Below are 21,991 nucleotides of genomic sequence, written 5' to 3' on the forward strand. Positions count from 1 at the left end.
ATATATACTTCTGATTTTAGGGAATTTTCCGTACACCGTGAAGAGTGAGTGAATGGTTAGTTCCGAAAATTTGAACCGCTTACTTTCCCTTTTTTTGTTCCGCTCCGAAGTTACTTCCTCGTATCCGTTATTATTACCGTCGTCAACTTGTAGTATGGGTATGTCCTTACAGTGTCTTTGGGATTAGAGAGACGTTGACGTTACTTGTTGTAGTAATTTTGGCGGAAAAGGAAGAAAAGAGTTACGAGGAATTGTGTCTTAGAAATAAATAACAATAGGGTAGACATTTTTTTTTTTACAAATTAACAAACGCTCGTCTAGTTGCGTTAACGGAAGAAGACATTGTTTCGTTTGTTTATCTATTTATAAATAGTGTTTTACGCGTATTTGAGGCGTACAAGAGATTATGTATTTACGATAACATCAGTAAGAAGTTTGACAAAATCAGGTTGGAAGTTCTATACATAGTTTTTTAGGCTAGGAGGATTCATACCATTTACACCAGGAGGCCAGGCTATCTAACATTGCACTTTTGTCCGCCAAAACTATATATAGTCTGCTACTACGATGTTTCTCGTAAGGTCCACACCCTCCTATCACTTACCTCGATTTTGAACACCATATTGGAAGTCGTCAGCTCAGTCGGTACAATTTTTCACTACCAAACCAGTAGGGAGTGGGCAAAGTAATGAAAATATCCCCCATTAAACGTCATCACTCATGCATCCGATTAGCCAATCAGGTGCATTCCCCCACAAGCCTTCCACTCTGTAAAGTGTGCCTCCATTTTGGTGGAAAGGTTAAGCGGAGGAGCCATATAAACTACACCCCTCTGGCCTCTCTCTCTATATTCACGTCACATTCCCTAAGCTCCTCCCATCTCAGTACCACTCTGTAGTCTGAAATCGGGAGTTTAAAAATACTTCGCCAAGTGACTAATCGTTAATTATATAGATTAGTCATCCAGGTGTCCAAACTACAGAGACCCCTTTTTTTAGTATAATCTTAATTTGATCAAGATCAATTATCTTAACAATTAGATTTAATTCTCTTTAAGTATTCTTGTTTTTGAACCAACCAACCCCAACCGGTATTCAAACACACTCGTCTGAGTATGTCTCCCCGCCCTCGCCACCTGTTACTCGTTACCAAGGTGATCTAGCAACATTATCCAAAGTTGTTATATATATTTTTTTGCACCCGGTCACGTGGTACAACCAACCAGTGAAACCAGTCTTAATAATTACAATAATTTCGATTTATCGATATGGAGAAAAGTAATCTTGATTTAGGTGTAGATTTGAAAGGTTAGCGAATTTAAACTAGAAACGCTATAGTAGAGCTCAAATTTGGGGCGTTTGTTGCTTGTTGGCCTGTTGGGCGTTTTCCCCCAATATTATAATTTTCGCTTATTTATTTTTTACGAGTCCATATGAATTTTGGCTTCTAACCTAATTTTGTTATTCTTTTTTTTTTAAACTTCGGAGAAATGTATTGTTTAACGAAATCTATTCATATTTTGAAGCGAGAATGATTTCATCAAGCGATAAGAGGTCACCAATACGCGTACCCGCTACGTATAAGCAAGAAGCTATATCTAGTTTACTAGGGAGAAGGTATAAGATGCCCAAGTATTCGCGTGCCATAGTCCCAGTCCTTTCAAAATACAAGGGGGGACGTAAAAGGAGGCCGGGCTATTTCGCCTCTCCTCAGTCGGAAAATACATTGTAATGTTGGTCATTCGAGTCGCGCTGACGTGAGTTATCAAGAACCAATGAGATGCTGATTGTAATTTTTTAGAGGCGGGATTAACTCCGGACACGTCTACGTTTGGACTGGAGATAAAGCTAGAAATGTGGAGAATTTATAACTTATCCCTAGTAAACTAGATATCTCTTCTTGGTATAAGACCCCATTAACTTTTTACCCGCCTTTATAGCCTCCCGACCCAACTTGCTACATTTTTTAAAAGGTAATTAGTTTGACCCCGTAGTTGATGAAGGGACCCTAGTAGGACTATTGAATACATTAGATTTATTTTGCTAAATGCTAATTAGCATAATTTATTAGGTATCGTTTAAAAGAGGGGAAATAGGAGGAGAGGACGTTTATGAACATTAATTTACGCTTAATTACTAGGGCCCTTATTGTTATAATCCCAAGTATTTAGTACCGTTGGAAAGGAGAGAAATAGGGCTATAACATATTCAAAGGACTTTCCCGTATCTCTTATATAACCAGAGTTAACGTGATAGTCCTATATAGAGGACATTTATTAAAATTTTGCTTAATTACTCAGGCCCTGGTTGTTATAATCCCAAGAAATTAATAATATTGGAAAGGGGAGATTTAGGACTATAACGTACCATAAGTTTATAAAATACGTTAAATAAGTATGACACTACCTATACTTCGTATTGGTAGAGACTTACAGCTAGAGCTAGTTCGAGAACGACAAGCGAGAATTGACTAGCTCGGTTTTGCAGTCCAGCTTCCTATTTATTTAGTCTGTAATAAGCCTTTGACAGCGCCTCACCAGGCGTCGCTTTACCTCGAATCTATGACCTACCTAAATCACTTCATGACAAGCTCCAGTTTGTAACCAGTGACAAATTTATGAAACTTATCTTATGAACATACTCAAAGGATTTCCCTGTATCTCTTATATAACACAGAGTTCTAAAACTAACAGAGGCCCTTTTAGGAACTAGATTTGATTTCACCCAGTATCATGTAATTATTCCAATTTGTCGAACGTTGATCGTAAAAACCAAACCCTGGGCTACGATTTGAAAGTCATTTTCGTTCTTCAAAGTTTATACGTACGTCCTTGCCGTCCCCCATTTTTGTTCCCCCCGCCTTCCAACCTCGCGGTGCTAAAATCGCCAGAAGAAAATCTAAACCTATTTTCATTAATGATTATCCATCATCATCATGAAGACTACTTTATTTTTTAAATCGTTTACCATTGAATATTCCTACGCCTGGCACTAAACTGTTGCTCGTGTCTTTTTTACCTCTCCGAGTGACGATAACGTCACGGAGAGGTATTACACTGGACGTATCTGTGAGTGTATCTGTCACGAGAATCTTTTAGCCTCCCAATGGCAGGGCTTTCATCAAAGGTTCACGCAATTACGGCTTTTATTATAATTTATTGTGAATCAATCTCGTTATATACCCTAAATTTCCAAAAACTGTTAGAGTCATAGGCTTGAATTCAAACGTCAACAATAGCTATGTTTAAAATGATTTTAGGAGTAAAGTTTCTTAAAACGATTTAACTATAATTAAGCTAAATTAATGATGATTAAAATAATTAATATCAATTATATTTATTTAATTATTTAAGAAAAACTCTTAATTGCGTCTCGACTAGCTCGGATAGGTTTATTTTGGTTTCCCAACTTGTTCAATATTTTCCCGCCACTAGTTCGTTAGCGTTTTCTCGGAATCGAGTAATAGCACCCGTTGTTATCTGCACATAAATCGTTATACGGTAGTTGGGTAAGAGCTGTCAATTATCCTATAGTACGCGCTGATAGTACTTAAGACGCGGTTAGGTGGCGGGCTAGCGGAAGGGCATTTACCTCGAGTGCTCCCTTCGAGAAAACTCGCTAAGAATGTCAAATGGAGACGAGGGACAAGTCACTTAATTTAATTTGTTCGCGTGGCTTGAACCACTAGCATTTTGATTGAATTGAGGAACGTGATGAACGGATGACTGATTTCGATGACGTGATTCAATAATTCAAATGTAATCAATGCGTTGTCGATCGTAGAAACGTTACCTCGACCACAACTGACCTACCCCTCGGAAACTTTATTAAATTTTTTTGTCAATTCGGTGTTAATTTCATTAGGAATTAGAATATTTTTAAATTTTAATTTAATTTAATTTAATTTAAACCTTCTAAGATGAGTGTCGTGGAATATAATTCAGGTTTTTTTTTCTAAACAAGATAACATCGAATTTTTGTTTACGAAGAGGAATAAAGAAATGCTTCTTAGAGAGATGCGTTGAGGGGATATTTGAAGGCTCCCTGCTGAATGCATTGACCCGTTTCAGAAAAAAAATGCCATAGTTATACAGGGTGTTTCTGATAAGTCTGCCATAAATTAATGGGGTATGTTCTTTGGGTGCATGCACGATTTTTGAGTCGAAAATGTAACTTCTATGATTCGATTTTGTTTGCCCTAAGGGACACTATTTTCGAGTTATGATTTTTCAGAGTGTTTTAGGAATGACCCTTAATTAAACTAGAAATCGTTTGTTTAAATCAGTTTCTTAATTAAATTTAAGGGGTCATCCGTAAAATACTCCTTCAATCATAACTGGAAAACAGTGTCCCTTGGGGCAAACAAAAAGGAGATAGATAGAAGTATACATTTTCGACTCAAAATCGTGCGTCCAAAGAACATTCGCCTTAATTTATGCATGCAGACTTATCAGAAACACCCTGTACATGTTAGTCAATTTCTATTTGACTCTACAATACAGCTCATAGAGTTCAACAAACACACACATCGACTAATTGTATACAATAAATAATTATAATATGCTTTCAATTAATAATATTATTATTTTCTTGGTTAATTACATACAAACTTGTTAAGTTTTAGGCTTTAGTTTTAATTAACCTTGACCCCCATCGCGCCTCAAGCCACGGTTCTTAATTCTTCCTTGACACCATCCAAACTAATTGAACAGTCTCGTAGAAATGTAACAACAAACACGTTTTTTTGGATAGCCGCGCTTTCATAATTACCTTAAACTTGTTTTCAGTTAAGAATATTTTGCTTATGAAACGAGAAGGGGATAATAGAAGAAGGATGACACTCTGTATCCTCTTAATCCCTTAGTTATGTAACGTGACTCTTCCCAGGCTCACCTCACCCTTTTTGTTTGCTCTCCCACTCATCAAACTTAATTCAGATGGGCATCCCACCGTGCTAGGGTGAATTCTATAACTGTTTGGTATGTACTAAATCCTCAGCAATAAAACCACAAACCTTGATTTTCTTGACGCGGGACAAAAATTAATCCACAAGCGCATGCGCCTTGGAAATCAAATAGTTAAGCGCTAATAGATTAATGATGATTGAACTATTTACATGGCGTATGTGATTCGGTTTAGTAACCTTGCTATAATAAATGTAAAATGATGTTGGGGGAAGAATCCATGTTACAATTACCCCACCTCTTTGTGGTTGGTACACTTCTCTCGAAGAGGAGTTTTATGCACTTCTGATGAAACTTATCTCTTAGAATCACGATCCAGAGAGATTTAAGGCGCGTTCGCACTTTGAAAAAGAAAAAAGAATGGCCCCGTTTTAGTTTAGTACCGCAAAATGAATGTTGTTACCGCGTTAACATTAGTCTCGTCTTTTACCGCTTTAGATTTTCATCTTGACGTTTTGTGTGTCGTGTTTCCTAAGTGAGCTTAGTAACTTCGTACTAACGAGGAAACTTTAAAATTTGGTGTATCCTTATATATTTGGCCAATAAAAGAAAGAACATAAAAAAGTTTTAAAATGTGTGGAATTTGATGCCCTAGATTTTGACGCTTAAAATTTTGTAGAAAAAACCTCATTCAGTTTAGAGGACTTTTTAAAAAAGGACACGATTATTTTGATGCCATCCATGTCCGTTGTCGAATACGCGTTGTTTTTTCATGACAAAATATGTACTTGGTGATGATGTGAGAAAATGACGGTTACCGCCTCTAGTTATATTACTATTCATTATATTTATTTGAACGTAAGTTTTTTAAATTTAATTATTTTTTATATATATTTAAATGAGGGTTGTCACGGGTAAGTGAAACCCTGGGAAAGTAAGGGTATTTCAAAATTGGTTAAAAAGGTCAGGGAAATGCCAAGGAATTTTAAAATTGGTCAAAAAGGTCAGGGGAATTTTAAAATTGGTCAAAAAGGTCAGGGGAATTTTAAAATTGGTCAAAAAGGTCAGGGGAATTTTAAAATTGGTCAAAAAGGTCAGGGGAATTTTAAAATTGGTCAAAAAGGTCAGGGAAATGTCAGGGAATTTTAAAATTGGTCAAAAAGGTCAGGGATATTTCGGGGAATTTTAAAATTGGTCAAAAAGGTCAGGGAAATGTCAAGGAATTTCAGAATTGGTCAAAAAGGTCGGGGAAATGTTAGAGAATTGTAAGACTTAGCAACAAAGTCAGGAAATTTGGTTAAAGTTGCTAAAATATCTGAAGTTCAACCACCCAGCGTTGGGTGACGTTTAAAAAGTCGTTTTAGCAAGAAGATGTTCTCTGCAATGTTTTACGTTAAATATTCATAAAATTCGATTTAAACGAAATATTTTATTTATGTTGTTATATTTAGAACACTAAAAATTGGGCCCTAAAGGTTTAGGAAAAACCTTGAAAAGTCAGGGAATTTTAATCTGAAAATTTCGTTGCAACAATTTTTAAATGAGCGCGGTTTTAGATTTAATTAGAACTGATTTCTCGCTAATATCCTTCGATCTAACCTTTTAGAAACTTACTACTCCCTTTTATAATCCTAACTTTCCTTCACTCGATGATGACCTGGGCTGTCATTTTACGATTTGAAATAATTTTTTTTTAGTTCATTAGTCAGATATTCTGTTTTTAATAAAAATCTCATTAAATATTGGAGTTGTAAAGTCCTCGCTCCTGTCATGGGCCATCTCAATCTGGATGGCTAATCAACCGTTTACTACAGGACGCTCTCCCCTACGTCACCCCTCCTTTCTTTTGTTCAAAAATACGCCATATTTTTAAGCCTAATTGTGTCCTGATTTATATAATTTTTGAAGATTGTCCCGTTTTAATTGTAAAACGTGGAAAATTATTAGTGTAGAGCTATCTCATGTGTGACTTTAGTGCCTAAGTAAAACGTCATGGGCTTAGGTTTGGCAGTGGGCGGCCATGTTTGGTACCGCTTTAGTTCTATAGAGAGCTTTCAGTTGGCTGAGTAGTACGTCACATCCTCCTAAGTCTTACCAAGGTTTTGGCAGCCATATTGGTGGGTATCAGCTTTCCTTCTGCATTCAACCCACCAGTATGGCCGCGAAATTTATCTCACGAATCTTAGCTCCTCCCCCAACCGAAAGCTCCCTATAGTCTGCTACCATGTACTTTCTCATGACGTCCCACCATCATATCTCTTACCTCGGATTTGGCGACCATATTGGAAGTCGTTAGCTCTGGCCATACAATTTAGACTACCAATATTGACGTCACGTCCCCGTAGCTCCTCCCCTCTCAGTACCACTCTATGGGCAAATAGCATGGGTGACGTCACACCTAAGGCTTCTGAGATACCTTTGTTGCCTCTAATATCTAACTAAAGGTGATATCTCTGTATAGATAAGTGTTGCCAGCCATTTGCGAGTACGCAATTCAACCGTTATATACGCACTGCAAACAAGAGTGAAAATCTTTTAGTTCAGTTCTATTCAGTTCCAAACTTGCATAGATGTTCTAATAACAAATTACTGACAACCCTAAAGTGCCGTTAAAGTTAACAAACGGTGGAAGAAAATAACCCCTTTAAATTAATTAGTAATATATGTTTGTAATCCGCTTAATTTGCGTCGAAATGTTAACGGTTATATGTTAATTCTACTAGTGTACGGTCGGTTTTAGTGCTTAGTATCACGTGGGTAGGATGGAGGCAACCCAGGATATCCTTCCTTTTCTAGTTACTAGTAGCTTTCGTGTCATCCTTGTCTCTTTAGACCCAGATTTTTATTTTTTTACTACTTTTCATTAATTTATTATAATGATTTCCCCACAGGCATAATTCAACGTGGTTTTTTTTCTTCCCCCTTATGTAATATATCCTAGTTCTTGGTCGGTAATTAATTCACGTATTATATATAGTGTTTGAGTGGCTTGTTCTGTAATTTGTAGAGGTATTTCCGGCTGGGCTCAAAGACTTTCGCGCTCCGAAGTTGTTAAATAATAATTATATTTTTTAGTTATTTTAACAAAACATTTTCAAGTTCATACTGATTTTATTTTTATTATATTTTTTTTTACACTTGACTTAACCAGGGAGACTCAAATCAATGAATCGGAAAAAGTCATTAGGGTTTTTTTGAAATTATTTGTTGAAAAGTAAAATAAAATTTCAAACAAAGCCATAGAAATGTTTGAGAGATTTGTTTGGGTATGAGGAAGGTGGCACGCCGTAAGTCACTGCCAAGAATAATATAAAGCTAATTTGTATTTTGGAGGTTTCCGGTACGTGTTAACAGAAGTATATAATACTTCTCTTTGAGAGAAGTGTACGAGCAATAAGCGGGGGCGTAATTATAACAGATTCTTCCCCCCAACATCGGATTAACATTTGAAGTGTTCAAGGTTACTAAACCGAATCACATACGCGATAAATAATTCCTTCATCATTATACTCTATTATCGCTTAATTATTTTCCAAGGCGCATGCGCTTGTGGGTTAATTTTTGTCCCACGTCAAGACAATCAAGGCTTGTTGGCTAATTGATTGCTGAGGATTTAGTAAATACCAAACAGTTATAGAATTCACCCTAGCACGGTGCGATGCCCATCTGAATTAAGTTTGATGAGCGGGAGAGCAAACAAAAAGGGTACGTGAGCCTGGGAAGAATCATGAATTACATAAGTATTAAGAGGACACAGTGTTATCCTTCTATTATCCCCTTTTGGTGTTAATGATTTCAAACCGTGTCGATTCGTCAATGGTTAATTTAGGCTTATAATTGTCCCCATTAATTATCGTTGTTAGAAAGTTGACCCGGAACTGATCTTCACCAAACAAGAGAAAATCGGGAAGGGATCATTCGGCGAAGTCTTCAAGGGTATCGATAATCGGACTCAACAAGTAGTGGCCATCAAAATAATCGATTTGGAAGAAGCCGAAGATGAAATCGAGGACATTCAACAAGAGATTATGGTTTTGTCCCAATGCGACAGTCCGTTTGTCACAAAATATTACGGCTCCTACCTTAAAGGCACCAAATTATGGATTATTATGGAGTACTTGGGTGGTGGATCCGCCTTGGACTTGATGAAAGCGGGACAGTTTGAGGAAATGCATATAGCCATCATTCTCAGGGAAGTCCTGAAGGGACTCGACTATCTACATTCCGAGAGGAAGCTACATCGTGACATTAAAGGTAAGACTGTTGGTGGTGATTGATTTAGTGCTTGTTTACTAACATCGGTTACAATGACGGGTGATACGATATATAAAACAATAATAAAAAAGTTAAAAGTACAAATTTAAATCAGTTTACGAGGGAAAGTAGCTTTGTTTGTTAGGGTGACCACATCCTTCGGCAAGGAATTCCAGTCGTTGATGACTGTACTTTTAAAGTGGGTCTGCCTTAAGGAAGTTTAATTAATTTATTAGAATGACCTCTGGTGCGCGAATTTGAGTGACGAATTAATTGGTCCCGAGTATCAATATCTTTCTTTTGATAATACTGTTTTAGCGGCCAACGTTCTCTTATCGGAACAAGGGGACGTTAAACTAGCAGATTTCGGGGTAGCTGGTCAATTAACAAATACCACTAGTAAAAGAAACACTTTTGTGGGAACGCCTTTTTGGATGGCCCCCGAAGTTATTAAGCAATCCGCTTATGATTCCAAGGTATGTCCATGGCGGTTTACCTAGTCTTTCCCCGGCAATTTGGTATTTAAAAAAAAATACCCCTTTATTTTGCGAAGGCTGATATGTGGAGTTTGGGTATCACAGCCATCGAATTGGCCAAAGGTGAACCTCCCAACTCCGACCTTCATCCCATGCGAGTTCTATTCCTCATTCCAAAGAATAACCCTCCGCAATTAACGGGAAATTATAGTAAACAGTTCAAGGAATTTGTGGAAGCCTGTCTAAATAAAGACCCTGAAAATGTAAGCGCCTCGACGCTTGTTGTAACCATTGTGGTCTGGTTGCGTTGTAACTAATCCCTTCGATAATGATTATCAGAGGCCTACTGCCAAGGAACTGCTAAAGTTCCCGTTCATTAGGAAAGCCAAGAAAAACTCTTATTTAATAGATTTAATTGAGAAATACAAAAGATGGAAAGCGGCTGGCGGTGGTCAGAGCGACAGCGATTCCGAAGCGTCCGATTCGTAAGTCTATTCACGTTATAGGTATCTTACGGAAGTGTTTCTTCAAGATTGAACTGTGGTTTTCAGTGACGAATCTAAAATGAACGATACCTTTAAGAGTTGGGGTTGGGATTTGGGGACCATCAAAGTTCAAGCGCCTTTGGATCATAATTCGTATACGGTGGCCGAGAATGAAAATTCCATCACCGTCAACACGAAATCCATCAAATCGTTGACCTTATTGGAAGGTCAACCGCAGAACGGAGACAAAGCTCCGCCTCCCCCACTCTCACCCACTTACAAAGACAATATGTATTATAGGTCTTCTTCCACGCAGGACACCAGACAAACGACGCCCGTAAGTTCGCAATCCTGGCTTGAAACGAGTCCCAAGTTTGTAAATGGTCGTTTTGGTTGCTTCAGGTTCGACCCAGTAGTATAGCGCCTCCTCCCCCGCTGCATAACGTGTCAAAGGGCGGCCGCGATTGGGAGAACAACAGCGGCGGCGGGAACGTTAACGTCAACGTCGGAGGCGACGTGCCAAGCAAAGAGCATCTACACGATCATTCCAGCCAGAATGATAACGTCACTGTCGAACAGAGACATCATCCCGAGAAAGATTCTTCCCTTTCTTCCAGGGGTGACCAATCAAATTCTCGCGAATCTAGTAGTGGTCGACGAGAAAGTCGCGGAGGTGGAGGAAACATGAGAGACGGTCGAGATAATCGCGAAAGAGAATCTTCCGCCATTCCCAAGTCTCCCACCTCACCTAAATCACCCGCCACTAAAACTAAGAGCTCCATTTCTCTTTCCACCGTCGTCTATCCACTTGTCTCGGAGGTAAGTTGACTTTAGACGGACTTCGACACCCACACACCGACACGGTTATAGTTATAAAAACGCGCGAGTTATAATTTTACGCAGCTTCAAAGAAAGCACCGTAGAAAGAGCGCGGACGTCATGACAAACCGCAATAATGACGTTCTGGAAGAATTGAGGAACGCTTTTGATCAAGCGGAGCAATCTTGTCCCGGAGTCAGTGACATCTTTGTTAAGGAGATTCTTCATCGTTTGATGCCAAATCTAAGTTCCCACAGGCTACAAGACGCCATTGATAGAATGGGCAGGTAAACAATAATGATGATACAATACGCCCCCAATCCCTCACCTATTTCCCCTTCCCCCCCCCATTTTGATATAATTTATAATTTGATTTTAATATGAAAAAAATAAAATAAAAATTAATAATTGAATTTTCAGTTTTAAATGAATGAAATTAAATTAAATTAAATTTAATCTTTTATTAGGAATGGACTTTAAAAATCCCAAACTAGTTCTTGACATTTAGGCGCAAAAACGTAACGTAAGTAAATCTGGGCGGGGGAAAATAAAAACCAGAACCAACCTTTTTTTGACCCGAGTGGTAAAATGTTCAAACCCTAAATTCACTCTTCATCTTAATAAATATTATAAAAAAAAACCCTCAGAAATTCTTATAAATAAAAACAAAAACAAAAACAAAAACAACCCTCACTTATTCTGATCTTGAAGAAAAAAAATCTCTTAAAGTAACGGTAACGTAACGTAACGTAAAGTAAAGTTGTAACGGTATGTTACGTAGGGGGAAACGAGAGCTAACATCGTGCGGTAGGTTCTATGATTCCGAATAAATAAAAACAACCGAGTGGTAAGTGCCCGAGGATCCGGGGGGGGGAGGGGAGATTACACGGCGTCGTAATTTCGTAAAGAGACTCGAGAGTGCCTAAGAACTTTTTCTAGGTAAAGGAATAAAGTCCTGGAATTTTCCTGGAGATAGATATTTAATAAGAAAAGGTGACAGCTAGGAAATCGGATCGGGTGTCGTGATTTGAATGAAAAAAAAATTGAATGTGCCGTGCCTGTGTTATTTTATTTTATTTAGTCAACGGCGAAATTTAATTCCGAAAAGAATAAATGAAATACTAAATAGTTTTTGGAATATTTAAGATTTTTTTTTTAGGCACACCGTATAAATAAATAAATCTATCATTGGGAAAAAATAAACAAACAAACAAACAAATATATATATATATATATTATATAAAAATTTATTTTTGGTCCGTGCCTACGTGTAAAAAATCAGCAAAAAAAATAAATAAATAAAATACCGACTCGAGGAGATGTTTGTAAAAAATATCGCAGTTTTGTTGTTTATTTTTAAATTGATTAAAAATTTGATTAGTTTAGAAGACCCTTCCCCCCCCCCCCACCCACGTAATATGATTGTTGCCCTAAGCCTTTGTTTGTTAATTAAGAAAATAACCATTTACATTAAAATTAAAATTAAATAAAAATAAAAAACTGCGCTATTTTTTATAATCCTCAAGTTTATTTTTAAAGTAAATAAGATTTAATCGAGAAATTAAATTAGCTTTGTAAAAAAAAGAATAATAATAATTAAAATGGGAGATATTTGAATTTCTGCGTTAGATAATTAAAGATAATTGTTGAGAGAGATTTTAATTAAACCGCTACGTTTTTTTTTTTTTCTTTAATTATTCATTGTTAAAGCGCGTTGGCGTTGTTTTCCAATGACGGAAAATAATTCACCGGTGTTAATTAAGTTCATTCCGTTTTTTTTTTAAATTTATTTAAGCTGGTGGAATATTTCGCCTCCTTTGACCCCTGACCCCATTTTTTTTTTTCTAATCCTTATTGAGTTGTAAGGATTATACTTAAAATAGTCTAATGCCAAATTACGTCGTAAAGTTTTGCGTGTGTGTTTTTTTTTTTTTCGAATAAATCACCCATGATCATTCGTATATAATTTAAAACACTATCTAAGGATTTAATTTAAAAAAAAAAAAAACTTTAGTTCCCAGCTCACTATTTAAGTAAAAATAAAAAAGAGCCATAATTTTTGTTAATAGTTATTTTTTAATTTAGCCCCTTTTCCATATTCATCTGAACTTAATTTAACCAAGAAGCGATATCTAGTTTATTAGGGAGAAGGTATAAATCAGTCACATTTCTAGGTTTATCTCCAGTCCAAACGTATAGTAGGTCCGGAGTTAATCCCCGCCGCCTCTAAATTACAACCAGCATCTCATTTTCCGACTTAGGAGAGACGAAATAGCCCGGCCTCCTTTTACGTCCCCCCTTGTTTTTTTAAAGGGGGACTGGGACTATGGCGCGCGCATACTAAGGCATGCCCGGCCTCCTTTTAGGTCCCCCCCCCCGTGTATTTTTAAAGGGGGACTGGGACTATGGCGCGCGAATACTAAGGCATCTTATACCTTCTCCCTAATAAACTAGATATCGCTTCTTGATTTAACTTAATTTTAATCGGATTTATTTAATCTATTAATTGTTAGATTTTGTGGATTTATTAAAAATTAACGGAAGTAGAAAAAGAGTTAATTAATTAATTAAGAGCGTTAATTATTAACAACGCTATTCGTTTGAGTTTTTTTTGTGTAGAAAATTATAAAGTTTATATTGATTGGCGCGTTTAAATAGGTACAAAAAAAACATGTTAAATTTATTATTTAAACTTAATTTTTAATGTTTAAATAATATATAGGTATTGAATGTGTAATACCACGATCCCTTTCCCCCTTTTTAAAGCTAATAATTATTAGCGACTTTGTTAATAGATATTTAAATGTATTTTTAGAATCGCAATTGCGTTGAAATTTTTTTTTTTTTTTTTTTTCAGCGCTCCATTTTTTTTTTTTTTTTTTTAGAAATCGGTTGCTTTTTCTCCCATTTTTCTCTACTGTAAATTTAAAAATACAAAATATATATTTTTGTTCTCGTTGAAGTACTTACAAATAAAATAAAATAAAAAAAAACAGAAATAGATCAATAAGTAATGAGGTTGTGTTCGATAGGTCGCTCAAAAGAATTATATAGGTAATAAATATGTCAAAAAAATAATAGATATATAAAATTTAGAAAAAAAATAAAGGAACGACAGTCCTGGCTGAGAAAATAAAATATCTACGGGAAAAAAACTGTAAATAAATTGAAAAAAAAACAAAGGATTTGACCAATAAAAAATTCTTATTTCAGGTTTAAAGGTCGTGAAATGATTTACAATAACAAATACCAGAAGTCTATTAAATAGGGACTTGGTAGTACTACGTCACGCAACCTCAGGCTACCTTCCACTAGTGCTAAAAAACATACCAGGAGGAGGGGCTTATATAGCTTTCATTCTGTTAAAAAAACATACCATAATGGCGCTGGGGGCGGAGTTAAGCCCGAATTGCCAAGTCCCTATTAGCTAACTTAATGGACTTCTGCAGATACCCTAATAAAAATGTTACGTACAGACATATTTAGAAATTCGTAAGCCTCCTTAATGTGTTTCTTGAAACGAAAACTAGGACCTCCCCCCCTACCCCACCAGTCATTCAGTACAGTAGTCGTGTAGAGGAGTATTACCTGGGAGGTTATGACGTGACGTGGTCCCCGTGAAACATATTTCACTGCCTAGCGGGTGTTTATTTATATTAATTACGAATTTATAACGATTATTTTAGGAATATTACGTACTTTTCGAAGGAATTCGGGTTCTTGAAATCGCCATTAAAGGAAATTACGTGTCTTTTGTTAAGCCTTGTCTCTACAGTGTGTGTGTTGTGAACAGTGTAAGTAAGTGTAACAGTGAAGTGGTTAGTGAACAGTGATTGTCACTGTGTGTAGTGTTCATAATGGAAGAAGCCAGTGCATCTGTAAAATCCAGCACCCCGGATACGAAACCGAAAGTATTGGTAAGTGAATTATTTTAATTTGATCAAGTTGGGGGGGATATGACCGCAAACCGACCCCAACCGCCATCAAGCTGGCACAATGGGTATACCTGTACCACCAAAATGAATTGTGTCTCTTTAACGAAATTACGTTCATTTTAAAGATCAATTTAATTAGATTAATTAGTGTAAATTTCAAGTGATTTCACCGTGAAGGAGACGAGATATACCCTATTTTATATTACCCCCATATTTCAGAGATAACGTACTTTCCTTCTAAAGTATGAAGGAATTGCGTCTCTTTATCGAAGTTAGGTTCACTTTAAAGATAAATTTAATTAGATTTATTTAGTGTACATTTTAAACGATTTCACCGTGAGGAAGACGAGATATACCCTATTTTATGTTACCCCCATGTTTCAGAGATAACGTACTTTCCTTCTAAGTTCTATAGTAAATTTAAGTATGAAGAAATTGTGTCTCTTTATCGAAATTACGTTCATTTCAAAGATCAATTTAATTAGATTAATTAGTGTAAATTTTAAACGATTTCACCGTGAGGGAGACGAGATATACCCTATTTTATGTTACCCCCATGTTTCGAAGATGTCGCTTGGTTATGTCAATTTTGTTCATTGGTAACTGCATGCCTCTCTCATCGTTTTAGGTCAGGTAAGGTTTTCGTTTGAAGGGGGTCGGTTTACGAACGGTCATCGTGCCATTAATGTAATTATGAAATAGTTGAATAGGATTAGATTTGAATTGTGTATAATTGAATTTATCAGTTGGAAGAGATGACGCGGGAAGATTTGATAGCTCAGGTTAAACGACAACTAGTGTTTTTACAAAAAGCCAAAGCCAAGTGCGATAGTTTGAACAATCAAATCTCGTCTCTTCAGTCGTGTAAAGACGAAAATGAATCGTTGAAAAAGAAATGCGCCGAATTAGAATTAGAATCTGCCGTGTTAATTGAGAAAAACGTGAAAGAGAAAGAGTTAGAACTTGACAAACTTAGAAACGATTACATTAAAGTTCAGAAAGATAACCTATCGTTGGAAGAACAAATTCAGTGTTTAAATATGAAAAACAGCACATTGTCCGAAATGTGTCAAAGTTTTCAGTTAGAACTCTCTAATTTGAATAAAACTAGACAGGAAGATCAAAAACAAATGGTTTTATTGAACGAAGCTCGCGACGCGGCCTTAAATTCCATGAAAGACTTGAAAACTCTTTTGAAAGAGAAAGACGCGCGTATTATGTGTTGCGAAGAAGAATTAAAGTCCAGTAAAAACAGCGGAGTCAAATTATTGGAGAAATTTGATTCCCTGGTTAAAGAAATTGAGAATTTAACTAGTCAGAATGCTTCCTTGGAAGCTGATTATGCCGAAATGAAAAGACAGCTTAAAATATCAAATGACGAATGCGAAAATTGGAAAGCCAAGGTGGAAGAACTTGAAAACGAAAAGGATGATTATGTCGGACCCGCGGTTGACGTATCCGAACTCCAGTACAAGATCGAGGAATTGGAACAAGAATTGGACGCCATTGCCCAAGAAAAACAACAATTATTGGAAGAAAATTCGCGTTTGGAAGAATTTCAGCGAAACTCGTCTAAAATTGAAGATGAAACTCAGGAAAAATTAAACGAATTTGATTCCCAGAATTTGAGACAAATCGCCGTTTATCTTGATCAAATTCGAAGCTTAGAAGAAGATTTGTTGAAGACAAACAATCAAAAAGACGATTTATCCGAAGAATTGGATCAAGTAAAAGACCTGCAACGTTTCTTAGAAGATGAGACGAAAGAATTGCACGAAGAATGCCGCTTTTTAAAACAAGAAGTCAAGAGTTTGGAGGAACAACTTGGGGAATACGCTGCTCGAATTTCTCGGATGGAGCGAAAATTGATGGATAAAGAAGACGAATATCAGCGCGATTTAAAATTGATGGAAATTCAATTGGAGGATAATTGCCAAAAATCCGAGAAACTTATAGCGGAACTTGAAGAGAAGGTGCAACAATTGGAAACTGAACTCGCGCGGAAAAACGAACGTCTTATCGAACTGGAAACTGAGAAGAATAATAACACTTTGGTAGAAGAATCGCGAACTGCCGTCGAACTCGCTTCGCCTCACAGTGATGACACGGTTATTCAACTTGAAGATAGAGTATCGGCGTTGGAAGCGGAAAGAAACGCCTTGAACGATGCCTTATCGCAAAGCAAACACCAAATCGAGGCCCAAAATGATCAAATTAAAGCGCTTAATCTCTCGAGCGCCAACAAAACCGACGAAATGAAGATTGAAGAGTACGAAATGGAAATCACCAGATTGAACGAGTTACTGGCCAATGAACGTGAAAAATATGAAAGTCTAATGAAAGTACGTCAAAGTAACGAAGACGAAGTTCAAGATGGTAAAAATTTCAAAGTGTTTAATATGGATGCGTTTGAAGCCCCTTCCGTTTCGTGTCGAAATGAGGATGAAGATCGAGACAATAATGACACGGAAGATAATGCTAATGTTAAAACGGAAGTTGACCATTTAACGAAAACTCTACAGGAGAAAAACGAAATGATTTCTGAGATGCACTTACAAATGGACTCTCTCATCAACCAACTTGACGATCTCAATGCTCGTCTTGCTGAAAAAGATCAAGATATTTCTAGTTTGGCCTCAAAGTTGGACAAATTGAAATCCGCACACAATGACAACGAAAAGACAACGGTACAAGATCTTGAAGCTACTTCGTCTTCCGGAGAGTTGGACCAATTAGTCAAGAACCAACTGGAGGAACTCAGGAAGAAACACGAGCTTCTGCTCGAAGATCACGAAACTCTTTTACTGTCCTATAACCATTTCCGTGACTTATCCAGGTTAGCTGATGAAAATTTGAGTTGTTTGCGACAAAAACTGGAATTGGACGAATCACTCCGAGAGTTTTGTACCGAATTAGAGACAAGATTAGACGAAATAACTCTGGAAAGGGACGATTTGCTCTTAAAGTATAATGACAAACTGACCGATTCAACGCCCGCATCCTGCTCAGATTGTGAGAATTTGAGATCAGAGGTGGCTTTATTGACTAACAAATTGGGTGAAAAGTCAAGTGAAATGGTGGTTGCTGAAGTCGAGAAAGAGTTGGAAACGGCCTTACAGTCTATAGATGAACTTTGTAAAGAAAATTACGAGCTTAAAGAACGAGTATCGCAACTTGAAACAACCCTAAATGAGTCCAGATGTCAAGTTGAACAGTTGGTCGCGGAAAAAGATGACTTGAATCGAAAGTTGTCAAGCGATAATGAAGAAATTCAAGCTCACAAAGAACGATTATCCCAACTTGAAGCAACCTTAAATGAGTCCAGATGTCAAGTTGAACAGTTGGTTGCGGAAAACGATGATTTGAATCGGAAGTTAACAAGTGATAATGAAGAGATTCAAGCCCATAAAGAACGGTTATCGCAACTAGAAACAATGTTAAATGAGTCCAGATGTCAAGTTGAACAGTTGGTTGCGGAAAAAGATGAATTGAATCGAAAGTTGTCAAGTGATAATGAAGAAATTCAAGCTCACAAAGAAAGAGTATCGCAACTTGAAACAACGTTAAATAAATCCAGATGTCAAGTTGATCAATTGGTGGCGGAAAAAGATGAACGGAACCAAAAGTTATCAAGTGATACGCGAGAATTTCAAGCTTTGAGCCAAGAAAATGAAAAGCTACTCTTACAACTCGGTGATTTGCAACGGAAGGTTGAGGAATTGAGCGAAACTTTGTCCGTAGCTCAAAAGGAAAATGCAGATATAAAGGAAGAACTTGAGAAATCACGAACGGAACTCGCGAGCGAGTTAGATCAAGCGCAACAAAATTGCACCTACTTGCAACGGAAGGTTGATGAATTGAGCCAGACTTCGTCCGAAGTTCAAAAGGAAAAAGCAAATATGAATGAAGAACTTGAGAAATCACGAACGGAACTCGCAAGCCAGTTAGATTTAGCGCAACAAAATTGCACGCAATTGCAACGGAAGGTTGATGAATTGAGCGAGACTATATCCGAAGCTCAAAAGGAAAAAGCAAATATGATTGAAGAAAATGAGAAATTACGAACGGAACTCGCAAGCCAGTTAGATTTAGCGCAACAAAATTGCACGCAATTGCAACGGAAGGTTGATGAATTGAGCGAGACTTTGTCCGAAACTCAAAAGGAAAAAGCAAATATGAATGAAGAAAATGAGAAAGTGCGAACGGAACTCGCGAGCCAGTTAGATCAAGCGCAACAAAATTGCACGCACTTGCAACGGAAGGTCGATGAACTGAGCCAGACTTTGTCCGATGCTCAAAAGGAAAAAGCAGATATGAATGAAGAAAATGAGAAATTACGATCGGAACTGGAGAGCGTGTTAGATGAACTGAATTCAGCGCGAGATAATTGCGCACACTTGCAAAGGAAGGTTGAGGAATTGTGCGAATCATTATCCGCTAGTCAAAATGATAATTCTGCTCTGAATGAAAAATTGAGAGAAACTTTGGCAACGAAAGAACAAGAAAAATTGAAAGCCTCTACCAACCCCGCGGGTGAAGAGACAACGTCGAAAGAACTAAGTGATAGCAAAGAAAAAATTGAAAAACTGAAGAAAGTTGTGTTTAAATTGAAGAAAGAATTGTCGGACGCGCACAAAAATGTAAGTAATTATAGGAACCCTGAATATAAGTTAATTAAACCAAAAAATTGCATCCGTAGCTGACGGAGACGAAAAACCTCTCTCTTTGTCACTTACAAAACTTTCAAAGCTTGCAATCGGAATACGACAAACTACAAGACGATTGCGACGCCCAAAAATCGCGAATCAAAGAATTAGAACAAGATATTACGTCCAAAGTCTCCGAAGTTATCGTTCTAAAGGAAGAAATGGAACGCGAGAAGATCCAAAGAAACAAACTCGAATCGTCACTCGAGAACGAGAAACGAGAAAAATGCAAATTGGAAGAAGAGAAATCGGAAAGGGAAAGCAAAATCATCGTTCTGCGTTCCGAGTTTGAGGCGGAACAGAACAAATTACGCGATTCTAAGAACGAAATGAAGAAATTGGAAAGTCAAATCTCTATTTTGGAGACGAAATTGAAGAGCGAAAAAGAAGCTCGTAATCAAACTGTTCAGAAATTGGAAGAGTCATTAAGAGACGCCAAGAAACACCAACTTCTTAATCTGGAAATTAACGATTACGAAGCCACCATTTACAATATGGAGGAAAAGATAAAGGAGAAGGACACGCAAATTGCGGATTTGCAACAAGAAATACAGAGGAAAGGCGAAAAAGAACTATTTCTTAAAGACGAAATTGGTAAGAGATTCAGGCCTCCCATTTTTGCACCCATTTTTTACTCCGTGTGGTTATGTAATAACCAACGGAGTTTTGCTCTGATAGCCAGTTATTCATTTAGTTATGTAGTAGGCCTGTCTAGCACATAAAATGTTAGTGCATACGATTCCATGTGCCTTTTACTTGCAAGCACTTGTCCAAACGCGATTACTTGATTTCTCAAGTATATAATGTATGCGAGACACTGTATAACCTTAGATCGTTGTTGGGTGCTGTACAACCTTAGCACATTGGAAACCACACGGAGCATTGCAAAATTATTTTTGCCCTTGTTATAACTCTTACGTTTTCAGAGCGACTAAATTCGCAAAGACTGACCGAAGAATACCGTCTCGAAAATCTAAAAGGAGTTTTAGAAAAAACGAAAGAGGAGCTGTCACTGAAATGCGACTTTGAAAAAGACGCTTCCAACAAATTGGAAGAGGCGCGAGACGAACTCGAGAAAATAAAGACCGAGAAGGAAGAATGGCAAATGAGACTCTCGGAAACTTCCAGCAAAATGGCCGCTTTAGAGCAATCCTTGAAAAACTCCAAAGAAAATCTAATGAAAAGCTCAAAAACGTACGAAGCTCGCATCAACAATTTAGAGCGAGAATTAACTCTCAGTAAAAACGAAATGGAACACGTTCGAAAAGAATTCGAAAGCTACAAAGTTCGCGTTCATAGCGTTCTTCTCAAACAGAAGGCTCAGAGTACTCCGGAAATAACAACTGAGATAAACGAACGAGACTTAGAGAGAGAAAGATTGGAAAAAACCTTGCAGACTTATCGAGAAAAATGGGAAAGCGTCGACGATGAGTTGAAGATTAAAAACGTCGAGTTGGAAACTTGTCAGAGAGAACATTCGCTCTTGATATCGAAAATAGACAAATTGGTAAAGGAAATGAAGTTTAAGGAGGAAAAATGGAGCCGGCAATACGAGGAAGCTCTCAATGATAAGGAAGCGAGTCAAAAGACATGGGAATCCGAAAGAAGTCATATCATTCAGCAGAAAGAAGCCCTCGTTGCTAATTTTAAGGTAAACATTATCATTCGTTCACGACGTACCTTGTATGTTACTCTTTTCTATTTGCGTTTCTTTAATTTGTAGACTCAAATTGAGTCGTTGAAAGAGGAACACCAATTATCAGTTGACAGTCTTCAACAGCAGCTGGACATTTGCGAAAGAGAGTTGTTTACATTCCGTCAACGCGGTAACAGCGCCGAACCAAAGATATCTCCAATCACCCAAGATGAAGCAAGTTCCTTCGACGTTTCTAGTCTAGAAAGACAAGAGGGAGAGGTAATTAAACGCGTATTAAAACTAATTAATTATAATCAATTTTGGTGGAATTTATATTTAAAGGGTTCCGAATGCACAGAGTCATTAGATCTAAACTCGCCTACATTTAGAGTATCGCTGAACAGAATTCCCGCGTCTGGTTTCACTCCTTTAGAGCAATTATTGCAATCAAATCCCGAGCCAATTTCCAGTAAGTTTTTAAACTAATTAGCTCGAGTTATTAAATGAATTTTACTGGACAGTGGGTAGCGCGTCACCACCGGTATTATTGGACGTTTCTTCGCTATCGCGCGAACTGGGTGTGGCGCGCAAAAAAATCCTTCATTTAGTAGAAGTTTTGAACGAAAGCGAAGGCAACAATATGAAACTTTCGGAACAAGTTCGTCTCTTGAAAGACGAAATCAGGAGAATAGAAAGAAATAAAGAACGACAGGAGATTGTTTCAAATTTGGAGTATTTGAAGAATGTTATGCTTAAAGTAAAAAACATTGCGCCAGC

General features: G+C 37.2%; 1 protein-coding gene across 1 annotated transcript in view; it reads left to right on the forward strand.

Annotated features, from left to right (window-relative positions):
- The window catches only part of LOC149676522 (uncharacterized), a 28,256-nt gene that overhangs the window by 5,829 nt on the left and 436 nt on the right, over window positions 1–21,991 (forward strand). Inside the window, exons 3-18 of the mRNA XM_089838521.1 lie at window positions 8,767–9,157; window positions 9,476–9,633; window positions 9,711–9,896; window positions 9,973–10,118; window positions 10,185–10,455; window positions 10,521–10,937; window positions 11,022–11,224; window positions 13,823–13,856; window positions 14,624–14,735; window positions 14,787–14,854; window positions 15,619–19,512; window positions 19,572–20,172; window positions 20,505–21,229; window positions 21,302–21,493; window positions 21,557–21,683; window positions 21,736–21,971. Of these exons, the coding sequence (XP_089694647.1) occupies window positions 8,767–9,157; window positions 9,476–9,633; window positions 9,711–9,896; window positions 9,973–10,118; window positions 10,185–10,455; window positions 10,521–10,937; window positions 11,022–11,224; window positions 13,823–13,856; window positions 14,624–14,735; window positions 14,787–14,854; window positions 15,619–19,512; window positions 19,572–20,172; window positions 20,505–21,229; window positions 21,302–21,493; window positions 21,557–21,683; window positions 21,736–21,971 (7,761 nt within the window). The remainder of the gene's footprint in view (window positions 1–8,766; window positions 9,158–9,475; window positions 9,634–9,710; window positions 9,897–9,972; window positions 10,119–10,184; window positions 10,456–10,520; window positions 10,938–11,021; window positions 11,225–13,822; window positions 13,857–14,623; window positions 14,736–14,786; window positions 14,855–15,618; window positions 19,513–19,571; window positions 20,173–20,504; window positions 21,230–21,301; window positions 21,494–21,556; window positions 21,684–21,735; window positions 21,972–21,991) is intronic.

The sequence above is a fragment of the Phalangium opilio genome, unplaced genomic scaffold, assembly GCF_054372755.1.
Source record: "Phalangium opilio isolate 3A_F unplaced genomic scaffold, DU_Popi_V2 ptg000045l_1, whole genome shotgun sequence".
NCBI lineage: Eukaryota > Metazoa > Arthropoda > Arachnida > Opiliones > Phalangiidae > Phalangium > Phalangium opilio.